General features: G+C 43.1%; 1 protein-coding gene across 4 annotated transcripts in view; it reads left to right on the forward strand.

Moving 5' to 3' along the window:
* Nucleotides 1-25,363, forward strand: part of MED30 (mediator complex subunit 30) — a 53,128-nt gene that overhangs the window by 24,283 nt on the left and 3,482 nt on the right. For 2 of the 4 annotated variants that reach the window (XM_075063198.1, XM_075063197.1), the window contains exons 3-4: nt 8,268-8,426; nt 13,787-13,897. In XM_075063198.1, coding sequence (XP_074919299.1) covers nt 8,268-8,426; nt 13,787-13,897 — 270 coding nt within the window. Of the gene's footprint in view, nt 1-8,267; nt 8,427-13,786; nt 13,898-14,973; nt 15,156-15,745; nt 16,496-25,363 lie in introns of those variants that run through there. The other 2 variants (XM_075063199.1, XM_075063200.1) reach the window with 2 other exon arrangements.

Raw genomic sequence — 25,363 nt, forward strand, 5'->3', positions numbered from 1 at the left:
TCACTGTATAGGGAAATGCCTCTGAGTCATCAGATTACACTACTGAAGACGTGTGGCCAAGGCTGTAACAAAAGACCACTAGTTCTGGTCTTGGGCAAGTGATAGAGAGCCCAAGACTGATATCTCCTATCTCCCACTAGAGTGGGGAAAATAACTAACCATAGAATGACAATAGTATACCTTAAAAAACATAGAAGATGGGACACAATGGTGTCCAGCACTGTTCCTCTGTGGGGAATTCTTGTCGCATTCCACCTGCGTGGACAACAGGGTGTCAATGTTCTCTCATGCAAGGAATGCTCTGTGCATGAACAACAAACCAAATTTCTATCGGCGCCTAAACACAAAGGAACCCCAAAACCATTTCAAAAGGGCCCTAACCCTAGGGGCCCCAAAACCCATTTCCAAAGGGCCCAATAACCCCAGGAGCCAAAACTGTAATTCCAAGCGCCCTAAATCCAGAAGGCCCCAAACCTCATTCTCAGGGGACTCTAAACCCAGGTAGGCCCCAAAACCCCATTTCCAGGGCCCTAACCCATGCCATAACCTACCCAGGGCCCACCATGGGCCCAAAATATAATTCCAGGGCACCTAACCCCTGGGCCTCGCAAACCCCATCCTGGGGCCCCTAACCCTAGGGGCCCCAAAACCATACTTCGCAGGGCCCACAAAGCACCATTTCCAGGGCCTCTAACCCGGGCCCAAACCCCAATTTCCAGGGGCCCCTAATCAGGGCCCCAAACCAACATACTTTCCAGGCGTCCCCAACCCCTGTGGACCCCAACCCACATATCCATGGGCCACAACACCAAGGGCCCCAATACCGATCATTTCCAGGGGCCCTACCCTAGGGCCTACAACCACCATTCCGGGCCCTAACACCGGGACCAAAAACCCCATTTCCATGGTCCGAAAACCAGGTGTCTAAACCCATTTCCAGCTAACCTGTGCGCCTGAAACCCCCTTCCAGGGGCCCTAACTCCAGGGACCTAACCAGCATTTCCAGGGCCCCAAACAGCAGGGACCCAAATCCTCATTTCTAGGGCCCTAACTCCAGGACCCCGAACCCATTATCTAGGGCCCCAAGCCCTGGGGACGCACCCACATATCAAGGGCCCCAACCCTCAAAGCCCCTAACCCCTGGGGCCCCAAAACCCTTATTTCCAGGGACCCATTAACAAAGGGGACCCAAAACCCCATTTCCAGAGTCAAACCTCCTGGGCCCGAAACCACATATCCAGGGGCAACAAAAGGCTCCCAAAACCCTATTTCCAGGGGCCGCCTAACCGTAGGGCCCCAACACCCCATTTCCATGGATCCCTAACCCAGGGTCCTCAAACTCCATTTCCAGTGTCCCCTAATCATGAGAGCTCCAAAAACCCATTAGAGTCCAGACCCCTAACGCTGGGGCATCAAAACTACATTTCCAGGGGCTCCTAACACCAGGCCCCTGTGACGTTATTGAGATAAATGGAACTATAAACACTCGGGTTGCAACCAGTTCTGTAGTGGCACCAAATCCTATGTAAATGGGTCATATAAGGTGTCTAAGACCAGGTTACGGGTTACTGGTTATGATTATGCCTGTCTGTATGTCTGCATCATTTTTGTAGCTGAAGTTCATAATATACTGTATAATGTCTGTATTAAATTGGTGCTGCATGCTGGTGACAGCCCCAACAAGACTGGTGTCAGCTCTGCTTAGCCTGCTTGATGCCATTAAGGACCATCACCTACACAATTACCATTGAGAGCGAGGCTGAATACGCTTTGTGACTCAGCAAGGTATGCGTAAATTACGAATAATCTGGCCCATGTGACTGCAAACTCCATTTTGCTGTAACTTCCACAGTAGGAAAAAGGAGTGTTTTTCACCTGGAAAAGTCTATATAAGGCAAAGGCCTCATCTCCATTTTGTCTTCAATCCTGCTTCTTATCCTCGGAGGGACTTTGCTACAAACTGAAGCTCTGCACAAAGACTGATGACCATCCAGCGGGGATGTTCTCCAGAGACTGGATTTAAACCTACAGTTTACTTCATCATGCTACAAGCCTGAACAAGAATTTGCCATTACTGCATGTAATTGATTCCATTTAACAATTCCAATCTCACCTCTATCTTTTCCTATTATGAATAAACCTTTAGATTGTAGATTCTAAAGATTTGGCACCAGCGGGATTTGTGGGTAAGATCTGAGGATATGTGCCGCAATCGAGACGAGGCAGCATCACCGTCAGCCCCGGAGCCAGGGCGTGCTAGAGAAGTCCCTGAAAGGCCGCGTCCACGCGCTCTACGTGGACACCCTGCGGAAAAAACCGAACCAGGGCAAGCTTTGCGGTGACCAGCAAGTGGGACTCCAGCAACCACTTCCTCCCGCGGGCAGCTTCACCCCGCTTCGCCGACTGGCGTTCATACACCCGCCCCGAACTAAACTGCGTCCCGCTCTATGGAGCATCCGTCACGGGAACCGGGACAAGCGCTGCAGGAAGTGCGGGTACACCCTGGAACCCTGCCCCACTCCTGTGCAGCTCCAAGCCCCACGCCAGAGCCTGGCAGCTGCCCCACAACGCCGTCCAGGACCGCCTAGTGAGGCCATCGCCCCACACTCGGTGAGATTGCAGTCCACCGCACATCCCTGGACCGACAGCCCGCTGCCGCCCAGACATCGTGTCACGGACACGGAGCGGAAAAAGATCATCCTCGTCGACGTGACGATCCCATTCAGAGAACAGGACCCCGGCGTTCCGGAAGCCGAGCCCGTAAACTCGAAAATATGCCCTTGACTGACACCTTGCGCAAAGGCTACGAGTTCACCGCGCCTGATCGTCGAAGGGCGCTAGGCGCCTGGACCCTGTAACGAACGTGTACTTAGGCCTGTGGGGGCCGTCAGCTATGCAACACTCATAGACGTTTGATGGTCTAGAACACTATCCGGTGGTCCAGGGACATCTACACCGAACACATCACCGGCCACGCCAGTACTAAGAGTGAACGATGTGCTCACGCACCACGGGAGGGAGGGAAAACCCTTACAACCCCCCTCACTAAAACTACATCCTGAGTCCTGAACCACTGATCTGGATCCACCTCGTGAGGGTCACCCTGTCCCCATCACCCGGCCTGCTGTCTAATCATGACTATGTGTAACCCATTAGATGAGCGATGTACCCTCACTGCTCCCCTACTATACTTTGACCCCACCCCCGTACACCCCCGCATCTCAGACGTATGTACTATATGCTAAACCATAACCAAATACAGCGTCCCCCATACTCTGTATGTTGCCCCCGATGACTAATGACTGACATGCAAACTCTGTGTATCATCCTTATTTAAATATTCTCTAATAAACATATTGAATTGACCTGGGTCTTGGGGCTTGGTCTTTGGGATCGAGAGAACCTTTTTCTTTTACTGGGTGTTGGTTTTCATAACCATTCATCCCCAGGACGGTGGGACTGGTGTGATACTGGGAGACTGGAGTGTCTAAGGAAATTGCTTTGTGACTCGGTTAGCCAAAGGGGTGAAACCGAAGTCTGTTGTCTGGCTGTTTGGTTGCTTAGAGGTGGAAAACCCCAGCCTTGGGCTGTGACTGCCCTGTTTGAGCAATTGGTCCTGATTGGCAATCTCAGATGGGTCCCCGCACAGAACCACTCGCCAGCAATCTCACAGCCCCAAAATCCATTTCCAGAGGCCCTAACCCTGGGCGCCCAAAAACCCCATTTCCAGGGGCCACTAACCCCAGGGCCCCAAACCCATTTCCAGGGGCCACTTCCAGGGGCCGTAAACACATTTACACAGGACTCAAACCCCTGGGCCCCCAACCCACATATCCTGGGGCCCCGAACAGCAGGGCCCAAACCCCAATTTCCAGGGGCCCCTAACACCAGGGACCCCAAAACTTCCATTCCAGGGCCGCTAAACCAGGGACCCAAATTTCCGGGGACGACATACCCCTGGCCCCCAAACCACATTTCCAGGGGCCCCCAACCCAGGGCCCCAAAACCCCATTTCAATTGCCCTAACCCAGGGGCCCTGAAACCCCATGTCCAGGGCCGCATACACCAGAGGCCCAAATCCCATATCAGGCGGCCCCTAACACAGGGGCCTCAAACCCCATTTCCAGGCCCATAACCCTGGGGCCGCTAAATCTTCATGTTGAGCCTAACTGGAAAATAGCATAAAGGCAGTTATGCCAACTTGACTGAATAATAAATAGTGTGTAATAATCATGTCATAAAAACAAATTTTATATTTCCACGATCACTGCTTTTATAATTTATATTCAGGTAAAGGAGAAAATCCCTGGAAATATTCATTTTTAGGAGGGGGTTCACAAGACTTGACATTTTAGTGAAAGGGGTTCACAGGTTGTTAAAGTTTGGGAACCACTGCCTTAAGGGGTATTGCTTTGAGCAGTGACCAGTACAGTTTGATTAGGTATTGCAAATCCTCTATTATTGTAATGACATTTATATGATAAAATAAATAAGAAAATAAATTAATGGAGATATACCCATCTCCTAGAACTGGAAAGGACCCCGAAGGATCATCGTGTCCAGCCCCCAGCCTTCACTAGCAAGACCAAGTACTGATTTTGCCCCAGATTCCTAAGTGGGCCCGCTCAAGGACTGAGCTCACAACCCTAGGTTTAGCAGGCCAATGCTCAAACCACTGAGCTATCCCTCCCCCTGCTAAAAGTAAAGATGAAAAAAAAATAATTTATTTGTGGACTAAATAAAAAAGTAGTACCGGTGTACAGGTTGTACACTGTTATTAACAGGACATCATCTAATTGCTTGAAAATGTTCCTTAGATCAGAAAGGGAGGATACAAAAAATTGTCTGTGTAAATTATTTTTACAACATTTAAACAGAATGAAAGAAACCATGGCTTCTATGAAATTCAATACAATTAACATAGCCTTGATCTATTAAAACCCTTTAAGCTAAAACTAGCAAATATATACAGTCTATCTTAGTTCTGTTTTCAACTCTTAAAGAAATGCTCATGCATTTGGTACAGCTTAATGAAGTAATTAACTTAGATATAGAGGAAATAATGTTATTGTTTAAAAATAAATATTTTCTGTGTTATGTAACAGTACTAAAGCCACTTCTCGGGATTTCATAGTGGAATCTTTTTGTAGAAATTTATGACTGTATTTCCTTTCAATATTTAGTTTTATGGAAATCCACCTTAGCCTCTTATTTTCTCTTATTAACCACAGAAATGTGACGCTGAGCCTAGACTACACGACAAACTTATGTCAGTAGAACTACATTGCTCAGGAGTGTGGAAAATTCACATTCCTGAGTGTCGCAGTTATGCCAACCTAACTCCTGGTATAGACAATGCTATGTTGATGGGAGGGCTTTTCCCATTCACATAGCTACCTCCTCTCAGGGAGGTGGAGTACCAATGCTGAGTGGAAAAAGTGTCCTGTTGGCAGGTAGCATTTTCATTAAGTGCTACAGCACTGCAAGTGTAGACAAGCCCTTAGTTCATCACTTTGATGCACTGGCAGTAGAGATCTCTTGACTATTCATGATTTAACTTCAGTTACAGAATTCATATTTATAGTTGTGAGTACGATCACCTCCTGAGTGAAAATAATAAAACAAATTTTTCTCTCATTTCCATCAGTGGGGAAAACTTGAAAAGTAGATTTGTTTTGTGATGAATGTGTATATGAGTCTGTGTAGAGAGCTTATTGTAGAAAAGCTAAGTTGATGAGGTGTGTTTTGTATTAAGTTCTAATTTTGGAAGTCCTATAAGAGTGAGTTCCATAGTCTAGATCCAGACTCCTGTTCTCTTGTCTGTGTCATAATCTTCCTCTCTTGGTAAACAGTTTCATGGTTCTAGTAGAATTTAGCTGTCAGTGGATAGAGAAGTGATCTTAGGTAACAAATGTTAACCCCACAGAGAGCTGTGAATTTTAAAAATAAAGCTGGTCAAAATCTCACAAACGTATTTCATCAAAATGCTGAATTTTCAAAAAGTTTCAACCCTTTGTAAATTGGTCATAAACAGAAACAATAATTGAAAAAATTAGAAATATTTTTCCTAAAAATGTTGTTGAAACTTTATTTTTTTTAATAACTAACTAAAATGAATTGAATACAGAATCCAGTGCCTTTGCTAATTGAGCAGACTGCTGCACTCTGCATTATGGAGCCTCTTTCCCTGACATAGTGAATATGTCTGGAGCATAAGTGTGTGGATTACTCTGTTCAGATCTAACCAGGAGTTAGATTGTTAGTTAGTTAGTTGTTTTTGCTGATAGAGACTAACATGGCTACCACTCTGAAACTGGTCAGATCTGTGTTTAATACCAGAAAGTATCAATAGGAAAGATGCTAGCATTTGCAAAATGCTTTGAAGATATTAAATAATGAGCTATTGACCATATAAAGGTTCTGTTGATTACATAGGACTTGAGTTTGTTGATGTTTTTATATCAATGATTTGGCAGATAAGGTGCAAATTTTTAATGTAAAGAAAGTGGCTAGAACATCTATGACTGTTAGTCGGAGAGAAGAGGTTAAAAAATAGGGCTGTCAAGTGATTAAAAAAATGAATTGCAATTAATCACACAATTAAAAAAATTAATCATGATTAGTCATGCTGTTAATAATAGAATGCCATTTATTTAAATATTTGTGGGTGTGTTCTACATTGTCAAATATATTAATTTAAATTACAACAGAATACAAAGTGTACAGGGCTCACTTTATATTTATTTTTATTACTGTAAAAACAAAATAAATAATATATTTTCAATTCATCTAAAACAAGTACTGTAGTGCAATCTCTTTATCATGAAAGTTGAACTTACAAATGTAGAATTATGTACAAAAAATAACTGCATTCAAAAACAAAAAATGTTAAATTTTAGAACCTACAAGACCGCTCTGTCCTACTTCAACCAGTCATGCAGACAAACAAGTTTGGTTACAATTTGCAGGAGGTAATGCTGACCACTTCTTGTTTACAATGTCACCTGAAAGTGAGAACAAGCATTCGTATGACACTGTTAAAGCTGGCGTCACAAGATATTTACGTGCCAAATGCGCTAAAGATTCCTATGTCCCTTCATGCTTCTGAGGACATGTGTCCATGCTGATGATGGGTTCTGCTCGATAACGATTCAAAGCAGAGCGGACCGACACATGTTCATGTTCATCATCCAAGTGAGATGCCACCAGCAGAAGATTGGATTTTCTTTTTTGGTGGTTCGGGTTCTGTAGTTTCCGCATCAGTGTTGCTTTTTTAAGACTTCTGAAAGCATGCTCCACACCTTATCCCTCTCAGATTTTGGACAGCACTTCAGATTCTTAAACCTTGCATCGAATGCTATAGCTATCTGTAGAAATCTCACATTGGTACCTTCCTTGCATTCTGTCAAATCTGCTGTGAAAGTGTTCTTAAAACGAACACGTGCTGGGTCATCAGTCAAGACTGCTATAACATGTAGTATATGGCAGAATGCAGGTAAAACAGAGCAGGAGACATACATTTCTCCCCAAAGGAGTTCAGTCACAAATTTAATTAATTCATTATTTTTTTTAACAAGCATCATCAGCATGGAAGCATGTCCTGAGGGCTGGTGGCCAAAGCATGAAGGGGCATACAAATGTCTTGGTGGCATTGTAAATAAGAATAAGGCAGCAGTATGTCCCGTAAATGTAAACAAATTTGTTTGTCTTAGCGATTGGCTGAACAAGAAGTAGGACTCAGTGGACTTATAGGCTCTAAAGTTTTACATTGTTTTGGTTTTGAGAGCAGTTATGTAACAAAAAAATCAACATTTGTAAGTTACACTTTCACAATAAAGAGATTGCACTGCAGTACTTGTATGAGGTGAATTGAAAGATACAATATCTTCTATCATTTTTACAGTGCAAATATTTGTAATAAAAATAAGATAAAGTGAGCACTGTACACTTTGTATTCTCTGTTGTAATAGAAATCAATATATTTGAAAATATAGAAAAACATCCAAAATATTTAATAAATATCAATTGGCATTTCTAGTCTATTGTTTAACAGTGCGATTAATCACTACTAACTTTTTTAATTGCAGTTAATTTTTTCAGTTAATTGCATGAGTTAACTGTGATTAATTGATAGCCCTAGTAAAAAAGAACTTTTCATAAACACTTAATTTTAGTTGATGGGCTAGAAAGTTTTAGTAACTCGTTTGGTGTTTTTTTTGTTTTGTTTTGTTAACCATTTTCCTTTTTAAATTGTTTGGCTTTTTAAGCTACCAAATGGTGTTACTTATCATACTGGGACGTATCAAGACAGATTAGCAAAGCTGCAAGAACATCTCCGTCAGCTATCAATACTCTTCAGGAAACTGAGATTAGTCTATGACAAATGCAATGAAAACTGTGCAGGGCTAGATCCTGTTCCCATAGAGGTAAGTGTTTACTTTGATATGCATGATTCGTGGGTCTGATTTTTATTGTTTATTTATGTTACAGTAGCACCCATTCCTTCAGATTGCTTGTTATACTCTGCTGTTGTCTCTAATTTTAAACAAGACTGTAAACCACTGATCCCTGAACATTTTATTTTGTGGCCTTTCTTACCCACAACGGAACCTGTCCACTCGCTCCTCCCGGAACCATGGTTGGGAGCAGGACCGGAGGCAGAGTCAGGAGCTAGGACCAGGAGCAGAGCTGCAGTTGGGGGCCAAGAGCAGGGCAAATGGCCAGGGCTGGGAGCCAAGGCCAGGACTGCAGATGGGGCCGCAGCTGGGAGGGAGGCCATGGCTAAGGCCCAAACTGAGGCTGGGGGTAGAGTAGGGCTGGGTGGCACTCCCTCCCCACCCCCTGGGGGCTGTCCTGGACCCCACGACACCCGATATTCCTCTGCTTCCCCCCAGGGGGGTGCGCCCACTAGTTTGGGGACCACCTCTGTAAAGTCTTCAGGGGACAGATTATCATTTTGTGGAGCTGGTTGAAATTTTGGAGTTTTTTAATAAAAAAAAATTTTTTTTAAAGAACTACATTTTTTTCATTTAGATTGAATGAGGTTTTTATACTTTTGGGAGGATGAAAAATTTGAAACATTTTTTTAAATGAAATTACATTTCATTTCAGATTTTGGATTAGTCTTTGTCCAGTAGAAAAAAAGGAGAAAGGGTTTTTGTGGGAGAGAGAGACAAACTGGAAAAAAGCTTACTTTCTGTGTGTCTTTTTTTACACTTTTCCAGGGGAAAGAACTACATTGAGTGGACGGGGGGCACTTAGAGTGGAGATTTTTAGCCACTACTTTCTCTCTCACTTTTTCTTTTTCCAATTATTTTCCAGTGGGGAAAAAGAGAGAGGAAGAACACTGGATGGAAAATCCTTTTTCCATTCAGCCAAAAGTAAACAGAAAACCTGAGGAGAAACTCATTTTCTCTTGATTTTTTTTTAATCTTCGTCAAAACTCCCTTTTTCTCTTTGAAATTTAGACATGCCCTACTTAATCGGAGTTTACTGTATAGCACAATGGGGCACCTGTCCTCGTTGGGCCTCCAGATACTGTTGCTCCTGCTGTTACTACTACTACTAGATTTTTGGATTTTCTACAGTTTAATTTAAACATGGTATTATATGTTTTTAAATGTTCACTAAACAGGGACAAAGACATATAGGAAATTTAGGATCAGACCTGTGGTCCATCTAGACCAGTTTCTGACAAGATTACCACCTGCTTTAAAGAAAAGGACATGAAACCCTGCAGCAGGCTGTTATGGGATAATCTGCTCCATGGAAAGTTTCCTCCCAATCCCCGATAGATGGACTTGATTTATGCCCCGTAGCATGTAGATTTATATCCTTCTTGGAGTTTATGGGATCTGGGGATTTTTTAAGCATTTCCTATAATATATCTGGATATTTTGTTATCCATATTAACATCCAGTCCCTTTCTGACTCCTTCTAATCTCATGGCCTTAGTGATATCTTGTGCAATGAGTTTCATTGTGCTTTTTGTGAAGGAAGTTTATTTTTATTGGTTTTGAGTTTGCCACCTTTGAGTTTCATTTTGTTCCTCTTCTTGTATATTATGAGACAGGGTGAACAGAAGCTGAATCTATTAGACCAGTGGTTTTCAAACTTTTTTTCTGGCAACCCAGTTGCAGAAAACATTGATGCCCGTGACCCAGCAGAGCTGGGGATGAGGGGTTTGTGGTGTGGGAGGAGGCTCTGAGCTGGGGCAGAGGGTTGGGCTGTGGGAGGGGGTCAGTGCTCTGGGCTGGGGGTTCAGGCTCTGGGGTGGGGCTGGGGATGAGGGTTTTGGAGTGCAGAAGGGGGCTCTGGGTTTGGGGGGGCTCAGGGCTGGCTCAGGGGATTAGGACATGGGTTGGAGTGCGAGGTTATCTCAGGCAGCTTCCAGTTAGCAGCTCCACAGGGGTGCTAAGGTAGACTTCCTGCCTGTCCTGTCACCACAGACAGTGCTGCACCCCGGAAGCAGCCAGCATCAGGTCTGGCTCCTAGCCAGAGTCGCACAAGCGGCTCCACGCAGCTCTCACCTGCAGGCACCCCCGCCCCCCAGCTCCCATTGGCCGGGAACGCCAGTGCGCAGGGCAGGGACAGTGTGTGGAGCCCTGTGGCCCCCCTTCCTAGGAGCCAGACCTGCTGATGTCCACCACTGAGGCACAGCGTGATGTCAGAACAGGTAGGAACTAGCCTGTCTTATCCGGGCAATACTGCCAACGGGACTTTTAATGGCCCGATCGGCAGTGCTGACCAGGACCACCGTGGCCCAATGCCTTACATTCACAACCTGCAGTTTGAAAACCACTGAACTAGACGATTCACTATTTTGTGTCCCTTTGTCATATTCCCTCTTAGGGCCTTTAATTACCTTTTATTATGAAAGTGAAAAAATACCACTGGTAAACACAGTATCTTGAGGAGGTGGAATTTGGGCTGAATATAGCAAAATGGTATTGCATTGGTGAATGCAGAGAAATTGTCCTCAGGTTCAAAAGGAAGTGTGTGTGTTAGGTCAAGCTCTCTTCCAGTTCCCAGATTCTATAACTAACATTCAGTCAATAAAACTAGATTAAGAAAAGGTTGCATAACCATAACTCTGTCGCCTTGTGCATTGCTTCTGATATAGTCTCTAATTACGTACTAAAACAATATTATGTTCTACACTATTTTTTATATTAATTTAGCTCCCATCCTGCCACTGATTCCATCAGAACCAGTTGCAAGATTCTGGCTTTTGATTACGTGTGCTGCATCTTGAAAAAAAAAATTCTTAATTTTTGCTATACTCTGTTCTCATTGGCAGTCTTTATTTACGTAAATGTTTTAAAATAAATCTCTCTTTAATTTATATACGTTAATATAGTTGGCTTCTTTGTACTGTGCAACTCCTTTTCAACCAACAGATCAGTATGTGAGTCAATTAACTATGAAGCTGGCCTAGCTGCAAACTTTCTTTGCCTGAATTTCCTGAATGTTGAATGCTTAACTGTTCAATTTGAATGTTCTTAGTCACTTTTATCAAAAAAATTGCATTAGATTTAGAGATAAAAGAAATGTCATAGTGTAGTATATTTGGCTGCAAGCTACCAGAATGCCTTCTCCTTGCCCTGCAGGGTAGTGAAGGAAGCCCTCCTCCAGAGAACCTTAGTAGCTAAGTAGCTTCTGCCTTATAAGATGCAAATATTATAAGTCATGCACTTTCATTACATTTTCACTGTACAGCTTAGATTGACACATGTAGTTTGGCATTCGTTGGCTGTCCACTTTAAGAAGATTAATGAGAATTACGTGCAAAATGTATTTCACATGCATGAAATTCAATTTTCAATGGGTTAAATCCAAACTATTTTTCACCAGTGTATTCAAAGGTGGTAATTCTAAAATGAGGACTCCTACATATCAACTTTAAACTTCCTACCCGCATCTGTTTTACTCCTAGAGTTGCATTTGATTTTTTTTTTTTAATTGGGAATGTCTGAGGAAGATGGGAGGTTCCACTCTTGTGCTTTAAAATATATTTAATGTCTTTGCTCAACTTAAAAAAATAAAAACCTCCCTTAAGCGGAGACCAATCCTGCAAAGTTATGGTACAAAGGGTAAATGTTTCAGTAAGTTATGAATGTCTGAAAATGGGTTAGGATGGAAATTATCCTGCTATCTGAGGTGTAACAGATATATTTGAACTGCATAAATGATTTAGTATTCATGATTTCTCTTCCTTTCACAATCTCTCAGCATAAATGGTTCAGTTTCCAATGTAGCTGAATAACAAATGAATGTGAATTTGATTGAGAACCTATTCCGTAATCCTTAACCCTTGTCTTCGCCTTTCATGTTTCCAGTAATTACTAATCTTAGTTTTGTCTGTTCTCTGTTTACATTTAAGAGAATCTTATTCTACTAGCAGCTACATCTTTTCTCAGTGCCTAATGTTTGAGGACTCAGACATTGTGTTGACATGTGTAAGGGTTCCAAATTCTCGATTTTGTTCAGAAATGGAAGTTTATAGAAGCCAGCAATGCACTATGTGCCTTCATATACAGGTTTCATTAACTCTAAGATCTAATTCTAAGCTGTTGTAGGGTATTGCTTTTGAATCAGAGTAGTATTTTTTTGCTACTCAGAAAAATACTTTTGTCTGTATTTTTTATATGCAAATTGGTTGGATTTTCTTTTAAAGGAAGGATGTGGGTGTTAGAATTCATTTAGGATTTCTTCATCAGATTTGGGGTTCAGATTGTTTCTTTTTACAATGGCAGTTTGTAGGAAATGGTGAAACATGGGTTGTTTGATCTGATCACAATGGAAAATATTTAAGACCAAATTCATTTTTGACATATTTTCCTTTTAAGATCTTTCTATTTAAATCAATCTACAATGGTCAAAAATACAAAGACTTCATGATGTAGACTTCTTAAAATATTAAAGGCTAGGTTTTGCCTGTTTGTAAACCACAGTCCATCTTGAGGCCTGCATAAAGTTTCAATGGTCCAAGCATAGTCTGTGAGGCATTGTGCCTACTTGAAGCACAATACCCCTCCCTGGTGTACTGGGGGGAGGGAGGGGGTGCTGGAGCCATTCTATGGGCCTTTGTGTCAGGGTGGGCAGGGGTGGTTGAGTAAGCCATGTCACTACCACCTCCCTTTAGGGCAATTTGCATTTCCAGAGAAAGCCATGATGTCTTTGCTCTCTTATGCACCTATCCAAAGGCTAAGGACAATCTGGCACTAATATAGCACACCTGTAAAAAGAAACTTTCCTTCTTATCCTCTGTCTGCCTCTGTTCCTCTTTCCCTCTTCTCTCATACTCCTCTTCCCCCCACCCCCACACACAAAAGAAAACAAAGGAGTGGTTCAGATTAAGAACTCTGTATTTGTATATATTCCCATGCAGAGCTCCCATTGCCCACTGAAGGAGAGCTGAAGGGTTAGATATTTTAAAATCTGCTTCTTATGTTCCTTGATTCTATAAAAAATACTGTTTACAAGCTTCACAGTATTGAAATAATAATACTAAATAGTCCTTTACAAACATATGCTTCAGATCAGGAAACTTGTTAAGATTTCTGTTTAATATATTTAAACTATTGAGAGCAGAGGTTTATAATGGAAATGACATTGGCACTGAAATGCTTCATTTTGACTGTATTGCCATAAATGTAGGTGAGAAGTTTATTTTGTCTGATGAGCTCCATAACTCTGGAGCATACTATGGTTCTCTTCAAATTTTTAGCATACATAGTAAAAATAGTTTTTTACTTGAACTCTAACATTTGGTTCACCTTCATAGCAACTTATTCCATATGTTGAAGACGATGGATCCAAGCATGATGATCGTGGTGTTGCCAGCCAGCTTCGTTTTGCTAGTGAGGAAAGAAGGGAAATCATGGAAGTAAATAAGGTAACAAAGTTGAGATTGACTTGTATAACGCAGAAAATACATCGCTTTGTCCATGTGAAGCTTGTATTACTAGATTGCTTCATAAAATGCAATGTGTTTGCTCTTTGGCCCCAGGTGACAAATAATTCAGTAGTAAACATTTCTTGTATATCAGGATTTCAGCGTTCTCTATTATTCAGCAATTTTTGATTGTGTTCTACTGGGTGATTGCAGAATTAAGGCACCCCAACAATGGAAACTAGGTTGCTCTCTACAGTGTTTCCTAGCCAGTGCTGAGAGATTTTCATAAATGAAGTGCATTTGGGTTTGTACCTAGCAGTTCTGGTTAGTGTTTGGAGAGCAGATTGGGATGAGATCATAGTTGGGTTCTCTGTGGCTTTGAGGCTTCCCCAGGAATGATGGATAGCAGAATGTATATACAATGTAAGATGTGAAAATATTATCAGACCTACGTTGTGGATTAATAATGAACTTTAGAGCTGCCACTCCAACACTTTCATCAGTAATAAATTCCTTGTTTGAAGGGGGGAAAAAAGAGGGTCTGCTTTTTGTATTTTGAGAAATTGAGGAAGAGCTTTTCTTTTGTCAAGTGTAGCATTTATGGAACAGTAACTGGTTCAAGCGCAATGCATCAGATATGCTAAAGATGCTGTTAAACTTTCAGTCTGAATGGCAGGTAGAGTTACTAATTAAAATTTTATTCAAATCTAAAAGAATAAAGATGAATTAGCATTTACTACAGTGTACAAAGGTTACTAAAATATACAGCATCACTAAAACACAAGTAGTTGGTCCTTCAAATTGTAAAATATAAAGACAGGATTAATTAAATATTTGAAGGGCTGGAATAGACGTATGTGTAAATACTAAGTAGAAAGCAGTACAGGGATATGTAAAATAGACAGAAAACAACTGAACAAAAGAAGTATCTAGATTCCAAGTAATTAAAATAAGTGGTAGAGAGAAATACCAGAAAATCCACTGAAAATATTTTTTTGATGTTTCAACTTCTCAATTCCCCATTAGAGAGGGACAGATACTACATAAAACCCTATATTTATTCACACACTCTATAGGCAAAAACATGGAGACAGCATGTGAATTGAGAGAAAAGCAACTGAAAGCTTTCCTGTTGTATTTTATCTTATATGTTTGATGTAGCGGGATTGTATATATTAAATCCTGTATAATGTTATATTGTGAATCTATGCACATTTATTTGCGATCTTTAACCGTTAATAAACATAAACTGTCTGTATTTACTATGTTTTTGATAGTTTTATGACATGTTTTTAACCTTGTTGTTTTTCTTGTATGCAAGTTTGTTTTTTAAACCTCCTTGGCATGATCTTGTGGAATTTCATAAATGTTTACGCTTTATTTTAACAAAATAAGTTAATAATAATAGAAATGTAGGACTGGAAAGGATCTCAATAGGTCATCTAGTCCAGTCCCCTACACTGAGGCAGAACTAAGTACTATATCAAGATCTCCCTGATAGGTGTTTGTTTAACCTGTCCTTAAAAACCTCTAATGACAGAGATTCCACAACCTCCCTAGGTAATTTGTTCCAGTGCTTAACTACCATTATATTTAGGAAGTTTTTCCTAACGTCTAACCTAAATCTCCCTTCCTGCAATTTAACCCCATTACTTCTTGTCCTGTCCTCAATGGATAATGAGAGCAATTTATCACCCTCTTCTTTATGACTGTCTTTTATGTACTGGAAGACTGTTATCCTGTCCCCTCTCAGTCTTCTGTTCTCCAGACAAACAAACCCAATTTTTTCAATCTTTCCTTGTAGGTCATACTTTCTAGACATTTAGTCCCCTTTGTTGCTCTCCTCAGGGCTTTCTCCAGTTTATGTACATCAAAGTGTGGATACAGTACTTGGACACAATACTTCAGTTCTGAAGCCATATCAGTGCTGAATGGAAAAATTACATCCATTGTCTTGCTTGCAACACCCTTGTTAATACATTCCAGAATGATGTCTGCTTTTTTGCAGTGGAATTACGTTGTTTACTCATATTTAGTTTGTGCTCCACTATAACACTCAGATTCTTTTTTTCAGTACTCCTTCCTAAACAGTCATTTCCCATTTTGTTTTTGTGCAGTTTATACTCGTAGGGCAGGGGTCAGCAACCTATGGCACGCAAGCCAATTTTTAATGGCATGCCAGAGCAGCGTGCCATTAAAAATCCTGCCCAGCCTGGCTCGGCTCGCTCTTCTCCGCCCTCTGCCCCGCCCCGTGGGGGCAGCGGACAGAAGCATAGGTGTGCACACTGGGTGTGCCCAGCACTCCCTAATGCAGGGGTGGGCAAATGGCACCACTCTCCCAGCACGGCAAGCCGCAGGGTCCGCGCTCCCGGGCTGGAGCACCCAGCCGAGCGCAGCAAACCGTCGGTCCCTCCCCTGCCTTTCCCCCTCCCTTGGAACCATGCCGCCGCGTGCGCAGCACTCTGGGGGCCAGGGCTGCACGCTCCCGCGGGGCAATATTTGGCTCCGTGGGGAGGCAGACATGCTCCCCACTCCTCTGGAGCCATGTCACCGAGCGCATAGCTCTCTGAGGGGTGGGGCTGCCCACTCCTGTGGGGCAGCGTGTCTGGATCTGTGCAGAGCAGAACGTGCTGCTAGGAGCCTCATGGTAAGGGGTCCGGGGCAGGGAGAGTTGGATAAGGGGAGGGAAGTCAGGGGACAGGGAGCAGGGTGGGTTGGATAGGGAGTGGGATCCCGAGCGGGGTGGTTAGGGGCGGTGGGGTCTCTGGAGGGAGGGCAGTCAGGAAGCAGTGGGGGTTGGATGGGGCATGGGAGTCCTGGGGTCTGCAGAGAAGAAGCGGGGGCAGGGCCTGGGGTGCAGGGGTGGAATAGGGGCATATTCCCTCCAGTTCCCTGCCCTGACCCCCCTCACACAGCCCCCAGCCCTGTGCCCTGACCCCCACACACACCCATCCCTCTGCCTTGAGCCCTGTGCTCCGCAGACACCCCATGTCCCTGCCTTGAGCCCTGTATCCCCCTCATACACACCCAGCCCTCTGCTTGACTCCTTCACATGACCCCAGCCCTGACTCTGGCACCCCCACACAAACCCCCCCTGCCCTGACACCTACGCCCTTCACACCTGCGCCCCCCTCATATACCCCCAGCCCTCTGCCCTGATTCTTGCAACCCCTGCATCCCCAGCCACCCTACACTCCATGCACCCTCCCACATCCTGACTCTTGTACCCCCCACATCCCCACCCCCACCCTGAGCATCAAACGGGAGCTCCTGCACACACACACACACATTCCCACCTGCATCCCTCACACCAAATGGGAGCTGCCCAGGTAAGAGCCCCACACCCAAACCTCCTGCCCTAGCCCTGAGCACCCTCCCTCATTCTAGCTCCTGGGCAGACCCTTCACCCCCAGCCCTGTGCTCAGTGCAGAGAGAGGAAGAGAATGGGCCAGAAGGTAGGTACCCACTGTATGTGGGCAGGGCCGGGACCCCAGACTGGCAGTGGGCTGAGCGGGTCCAGCAGCCGGGATCCCGGCGGGCAGGAACCGGCAAATGGAACCCACTGCCAGTCTGGGGTCCCGGCCGCTAGACCCGCACAGCCCACTGCCAGTCTGGGGTTCAGGCTGCTGGACCTTTGCCAGCCAGGGTCCTGGCCGCAGGCCACGCTCAGCCCGCTGCCAGTCTAGGTGAACAGAACCCCAGACCAGCAGCACGCTGAACGGGCCAGCGGCATAAGATCAACATTTTAATTTAATTTTAAATAAAGCTTCTTAAACATTTTGAAACCCTTGTTTATTTTACAATATAATATTAGTTTAGTTATATAATATATAGACTTATAGAGAGAGACCTTCTAAAAAACATTAAAATGTATTACCAGCATGCAAAACTTTAAATTAGAGTGAATAAATGAAGACTCGGCACACGATTTCTGAAAGGTTGCCCACCCCTGCTCCTAGGGGAATTCTGCACCAAAAAATTAAAAATTCTGCATACAATATTTTAAAATTCTGCAAAATGCTGCATATATTATTTGTCAAAATTACACAATATAATTATGCCAGTTTCAATTATTTTGATAATTTATTTCAAAATATCTGCCAGCAAGTATGTCTGTAACAATACAGACCAAAAAAAACCCCGATTCTAGTAGAGTGGTTTTTTTTTGTTTGTTCGTTTGACAAATAGATTCCTTACTAGGCATATTAATACAGAACTTTGAGTAATTAATTTAAATTACAATACAGAACTGTATTTCCTGCACCTGTCAGAAGCAGTGCAAAGGCTTGGTGAAGTCAGGGGTAAGGAGGAGCTGAGGGAGAGGAAAGGAGCCTGGAGTGAACCTGGAGGGTTGTTGGATGTGGATGGGAGAAATATAGAACAGGCTTTTTTGGGTGGGGAGAGTTGGGATTGTTAGGGAATTAAGGATCCTCCCCCATGCAGACCCTAGCTGACCTCAAGCCTGTCCCATTCAGTCAGGCACATCTGCCTCTGTCCCCATACTCCCTATCCCCATCCCCCAGCTTCCTCCCCCATCTTTGTGCCTCAGTTTGTCCCCCACTAGCCATTGTGAACCCCAGTCTTTGACACCCTCCAGCAGCCCTGTGTGCCCCACTCTGTCCTAAGTTGGCACTGCAGGCAGGTTGCTGTGATGAATTTCTACTCCTGGAGGAATTTCCCCCACAGAAAATACATTCTGCCCCAGTAGTGCTTCAGTTCCACCTTTTGCTCACCAGAGGCTATTGTGGTGCAAGAACAGCCAGCTGTGTTCATGCCGCTAACTGTTCTGGTGCCACAGCAGCCTCTGGTGGGTGAAAAGCAGAACTGCAGCACTTCTTGGGCAGAAATGTATTTTTTGCAGGGAAGAAAAAATTCTACAGGACACGTGAATTATGCATATCCACAGTGGTACAGAATTCCCCAAGGAGTAATACAAGGGGGTCAAATTAAGTTGGCACAGACTACCTTAACTGTGGCATTTCTTAATTTTTGAGTGTTTGACTTTGCAACTTTACCATTCTTTGAATAGTTGTTTATGTAATAGATTTATTACCCCACTACTCCCTTCTACACATAATGGTGTAAATCTGGTGTCAAAAGCTGGACAAAGTAAAGGAGGAGGCCTGCCCTACTTCCCACATTTCCTCAAGGATTCCACTCTCAAGAACTTTTAAAAGAACAAAGTAAAATTGCCTAAGCATCTCGAACTTGACTTACTTAAACAGAAATATTAATTTTTCTCTAACCTCTGTTTTCCTAGTTTAAGGGGAAAAATAAAGGTTACTGTAACCTTAGCAGGAATTTGCAGTCACTTTTTCAAAACGTAATTATAGTATAATTTATTGGTCAGAAATACCCTTATGCTCATGAAGGGAAAGAGGAAGTAAGTTCTTTGCACAATAGACTGCTATATAGCAAGACAGACTTTGTTTCTTTAGTTCTGTTGAAAATGTTTGCAAGTAAAATGCTGATAATAATGAAATTTAACACCATTATCTGTACTTACTAAGCTCAGATGCAATCCTGGGTTGAACAGCTGCAGGGCCTGGTTATGGTTGTGGGAAAGTATCTGTGGGCACAGAGATAAAGAGAATGGAAACTTGTTATGCTTTTGGAAGGGAACTCATTTTTTTCTTCAGAAGAGGACACACTTAAAACAAAGATGCCTCATCTGGATCTCTTTTACCGGTGTCAGTCTTATTTTACCATACTTCCTACACTCTTACCCTTTGTTTCAAGAGTGACCAAACTTTGACAAGATGGACCACACCATGGTAATACATTAAGGCCCTGATAACAGCTAGTAATGATTGATGTTAACTACATATTGTTACTTGGTACATATCGTTTGGGAGTGAAGAAGGTTGAAGGTGATCAGGCTCTTGGATATGTGTAATTAAATTGTGCTGGTAGAAGACTAGGCAAACATAAGCATCACTGATTCAGTATGAAACAGAATTTGGGGGGGGGGTATAAAGAAAAAAGCAACTTGCTAGAGGATTTGAACCAAATTCCAGGTGTTAGTAATTTTAACTCCCATTGAAGTTGATCTGACTTTGACCCACAGAGTCCAGATCTGTCCAACCCATTCATCTCATCCACAGGATTCCATCTAGCACTATTAAAGGACAAAAAAAGAAAAGGGAAAAAAATTGCCCATGATATCTTCCCTCTACCCCCTTCGATCAATGTATCAGTATTCACTTAGCACATACTCACATTGGCTTTTGGCACTATAAGATTCAGGAAATTCCAGATCCTGGAATATACTCACACACTTAGCCAACTTCTCAGAAAGAATACCACATGTGTACAGTTTAGGAACCACTTCATAGCCTTTTACAACTTCCTCACAGGATATCGTCTCAACCTACATCTTCACTTAGCCATCAAAGTAGTAGAATCCTCTCATATTCCACCTCATTGCTGACATGATCCTTTTTAATAAAAGCCCTGTGTCCTGCTATGACAACTTACACAATTCAGCAAATGATGCATACTTGATCATGAAGGTACACATGCAGATCTTGCTTTCCTCACACATGAGGATATAAAACATAGATTTCATATCGTAATCACAGCTCTGTCAAACGTGGCAAAGTAATCCACGCATGTCCTCATATACCCAACACGCTTTTACCAGGCAGGCCCAACTACTGCCTCCACCATTTAGTGTAGGTACACATAACACACTGACTGCACCTAAAGCATATGCAAATAATTTCCATTGGCTACTGCCAGCTACAGGGGGCCAAAGGGAAGATAGTGTGGGCAACTTTCTTTTGTGTCCTTTAATAGTGTTAGATGGAATCTGATGAATGAGGGAATGAATTATAAAAGGTGAAGAGCTTGTACATTTCAGCAAGAGGTATTAATAGGATGTACTGAGGCATTGCTGAAAGAGGACAGAGTTAAGGTTGCATGGCAAACCTAACTGCATCTCCTGGTTTTTCAGAAATTTGTGTTTCATTTGACTCAGTGTTCTGCAAGGGGACAACATAGCATCAGGCAACCTTAAGTCTCCATTAATGTACTTTTTTGCCATTGAATTTCTTAGTTTTTTGAACAGGAAAATATATGTTGCTAGTACAAGTTAGTAGTTTTTTAGGCACTTGTGCATTACATATCCCACAATTTGCATACTGAACCAAATCATGCTATAGTCAGCAATCCCCATATCATGGTGTACTCCTTGCTCTCCTGCAAACTTCTGTAGCCTTATGATCTGCGAATTGCCCAGAATTGACACATTGGCAACACTGGCAGCTGTCAATTCTAAATCTCTGCAGTATGTGTCTTTGGAAACGCCAAATTAATCTGCTTCATTATCAGGAAGTAGTTACTCCCCTACCCCAGCAGTGAGTAAAATACAGCTTTTCTGAAACAACTAGTTTCAGGATTGCCTATCACTTATCCTCATTACTCAGCCCCTCCACAACCACAACCTCTCCCCCTGTCTCCTACCCCTCCCCTCACCCACACAGTCTTTTGCTTCTGACTTCTCTCCATCCAATACAACAAAAACTTTAGTTAGGCTGCTGATGGCTATTATGCTGTTTTCACAGTAAAGCTCCCCATAAAATAAAAACATGTTATATTATATCAAAGAAAACTTGTAGCAAGCAACATAAGTTATTAACCTTTTATTGCAAAGGTATAGAAAGGTTCAGACTAGAAATGTCAGTGGCTTGGTGTTCCCCAGGAGCAGTGGCATCAGCACATTCCCAGCAACTACCCAGACAAGCATGCAGTGACTGTATAGACACCGTCTCATGTTTTTTTCTTTATTGGTGCATGCATACTAATCCTTCCAGATTGCACATCTATGCACATGAGGAAGTGAACATGTTCTTAAATACCGTTCATAATTTGGATCCCCCAAAGAGTTAGTGGGTGCCATGCAGTGCCTTAGGTAAAAACTGACTGATAGAAACCTGTATCACAACAATAGTTTGATCTTTAGTTCTGCACAACAACTTTTTGAAAAACAGCTGTTTTTTCAGAGTTTACCTCTCTCTGGCTCAAATGAAGGTCACTAATCCTTCTTTGCATTCCTACAAATAATAGCAAATTTTAAGAAAATGTGTGCAAACATTCAGTGTTGAGGCCACATCTACACTACAGATTTTGGTCAATGCAAGTTACATCGATGTACAGCTGCCAAAGTTTGTATATCACTTATGCACATGCATGCTTGACTGATTGCATCGGCACTGTGCGTGCTTAACAGGAGTGCTTGTGTCAATGTAAAGTGGGGTGCACTACAGGTTGGTATCTGTGCCACGCGCAAGTTCCCAGCATGCAATTTTCTCCATCCCATAATGCCATCCATATCTCATAATTTCCGTGTCTTTTTTTTTAATCCCACAAACCTGTGCAGCACTTTTCAATGTCCTCCATCTTTGACAGACACATGGAACCCACAGAGCTCTAACACTAGTCTCATAAGCATTGCAAATACAAGACCACAATTCTCCTGTATTTGGAGCCTGCAAGAAGTACTGCAAGGGGGGACCTAACAGTTTCTTGGAGGACAGTTTGCTGAGGGACATAGCAAAAAAACCAATTAAAAGTGGTTGGTGGCATTCATGGAGCAGCTGCGATGGTGGTGCAGTGCTGAATGGTAGGATTACGTTGTAATGCAGGTTTGGAATGATGAGCAGGGGCTCCACTTTTTCGGATGCGAAAAGCCACATTCCTTGATCTGTCTGCCAAGCTCACTCCAGCCCTCCAGAATAAGGACACCACAAAGAGACCTACACTGACTGTAGAGAAGTGAGTGGCAATCACACTCTGGAAGCTTGCAACACTTGATTGCAGCCAGTCAGTGGAAATTAATTTTGGAATTGGAAAATTGACAGTGGAAGGTCATGTCATGCAGATGTGTAAGACCATTAATCATCACCTGCTAAGCAGAACTGTGACTCTCTGCAATGTGCAGGACATCATGGATGAATTTGCAGCAGTGGGATTCCCAAACTGCAGTGGGTGATAGACGGCATGCACACAGCTATTTTGGCATCAGTACAACTTGTCACAGAGTACGTCAACAGAAAGGGCTGCTCTTCTAAGGATGTGCAAGCACTGGTGGATCACCAGGGATACTTCACTGGTATCAGTGTGGGCTGGTCAGGGAAGGTGCATGATTCTTGCATCTTTAAGGACACAGAACCATTCAGAAAGTTGCAAGCAAGGACATTACTTGCCAGTTGACAGATTACCATTGGTGATATTGAAATCACAATAGTGATTCTGGAGTATCCAGCCTACCCTTTGCTCCTTTGACTCATGAAGCCATATTCAGGCCACCTGGACAGCACTAAGGAAAGAATCAGTTACCAGCTCAGCAGGTGCAGAACGATTGTTAGTGGTTTTGGTAGATTGAAGGAGTGCTGGCAATGTTTACTTACTAGAATGGATCTCAGTGAGGAAAAATATCCATATAGTTATAGTTGTCTCTTGTTTCCTGCATAATATCTGTGAGGCAAAGGAGAAAAAGCTGTGGCTAGGGTGGAAGGCATAGGTGGAGCAGGTGTCCGTTGACTTTGAACAGCCAGACACAAGGTCTGTTAAAAGAGCTCACCATTGAGCTATGCAGTTGAGGGAGGCTTTGAAAAGGCATTTGCATGGTCATCCACAGTAATAGCAGCAGAGAATCCTGTGGCACCTTATAGACTAACAGACGTTTTGGAGCGTGAGCTTTCGTGGGTGAATACCCACTTCATCAGACGCAGACCTGGTATTCACCCATGAAAGCTCACGCTCCAAAACGTCTGTTAGTCTATAAGGTGCCACAGGATTCTCTGCTGCTTTTACAGATCCAGACTAACACGGCTACCCCTCTGATACTATCCACAGTAATGTTCATGCTAGACTGTTCTCTGGACCTGGAGCACTGGGTGCTGCTAGGAGTTGTGTAATGATTGCTGTACATTTACATGTATTGTGTGCTCTGAGTAAAGTTGTGTATTTTGCAATATGTGTTGTGAACTAATAAAGATAATTGTGTTCTCCCAAAATAGAAGTTTATTAACTGGCAAAAACAGTGCAGAAAAACAGTGTGTAAAAACCAACAGGCAGTGCAAAAACCATCAGCCAAAGCAATACAAACTATAAACATAGATTAACGGAATGGGACTTAGAAATTGGAAAGGCAGAAAACATTTCTGTCCATTTCAGTGCACAGATGAAGTTTGTTGTGGCCACACGTACACAAATTATAATTCTCGCAGGTCAGTGTATGTGAAGCTGTGGTTTTCCATGCTGTCCCCCAGCGTGGAGTGATGGGGTAATGATGTGGCCCGTGATGTCATGTGGTCAGTGGTAGGGCATAGGGAGCAGCAATTATGGAGTTCTCCAAGGACTGCAAAGGGTGGAAAGTCTGAGATATTTGAACCTGTAGGTCAACCTGGGTCTGGAGCATTTGGGTTTGCTGCCTGAGAAGACCCATCATGCACTAGTGCGTCTCACTGTCCTTTTCCTGCTGGGACCTCTGGGCTCTCTCCTGTCCACTCTTTCCTTCTCTAGGCAGTTTGCCATTTTGGCCTTCTAAGCCCTTTGTTCATGGTCTGATGCAGCAAGCTTGCAGGACTTGCAAAACATATCCTCCCTAGTGCTCTTCTTTCTCCTCATCGGGATCAGGCATTGTGAGGGAGTGGAGGAGGCACTCCTCAAGGTTGCAATGGCAGAAACTGCTAATAAAAACAGACAGATGTATCACTGGATTTACAGTCACAACAGAAAGGAAAAGATAAGAGAAAAAGAAAAGATAAGAGAAGGGAAACTTATTCCCATAAAATCTTTTTAAAAGATACTTGTTGACACTTCAGCTTTTGAATGCCTCTGTACAGCACTGCTCTCCATCCCCAGCCATGGTAAGTATAGCCTACCAAGGGTGGTGAGGAACGGGAGTTTTGGTTACACAAAACAATAAAATTTCAGTCCTTGCTTCATGGATACAAGTATAGGGCAACAGCATTGAATATTGCCAGTGTTTTCCATAGGCGGTGGTGGTTTTAGCAGATATCTCACTCCTGAGGTTAACAAAGGCACAAAGAACAAAGCTGCTACTGGCATTCTGAAGCCACGTGGGTTTGTTTGCCACTAGCCTGTTTACTGCAATGGTGCCAGCCAATCACATCGTGGAATGGGTTGGGAAAGCATCCTATCATGGAGGAAGAAATAAGATATTTATCCATAGATATCTTCAGGAGAGGATTGTGGAGGATCTCCATGAAAGTTTCATCAAGATCTCTCAGAAGGATACAAGGGATATCCTTATATACATAAACAAGTGCTCTGCATGCCTGCTCCCCCCAACCCAATAGAGGAATGAAAAGCAGATGCCAACTTTATCTCTGTTGTACTTCTGCCTCTTCTTGTATGAATAAAACAATGGAAAGTCTACACCTGGGTCTCATTAACTTGGGGATGAACCAAGTGCCAGCTTTAAACATTCTAAGGAAA

The sequence above is a fragment of the Chelonoidis abingdonii genome, chromosome 2 (genome assembly GCF_003597395.2).
Source record: "Chelonoidis abingdonii isolate Lonesome George chromosome 2, CheloAbing_2.0, whole genome shotgun sequence".
Lineage (NCBI taxonomy): Eukaryota > Metazoa > Chordata > Testudines > Testudinidae > Chelonoidis > Chelonoidis abingdonii.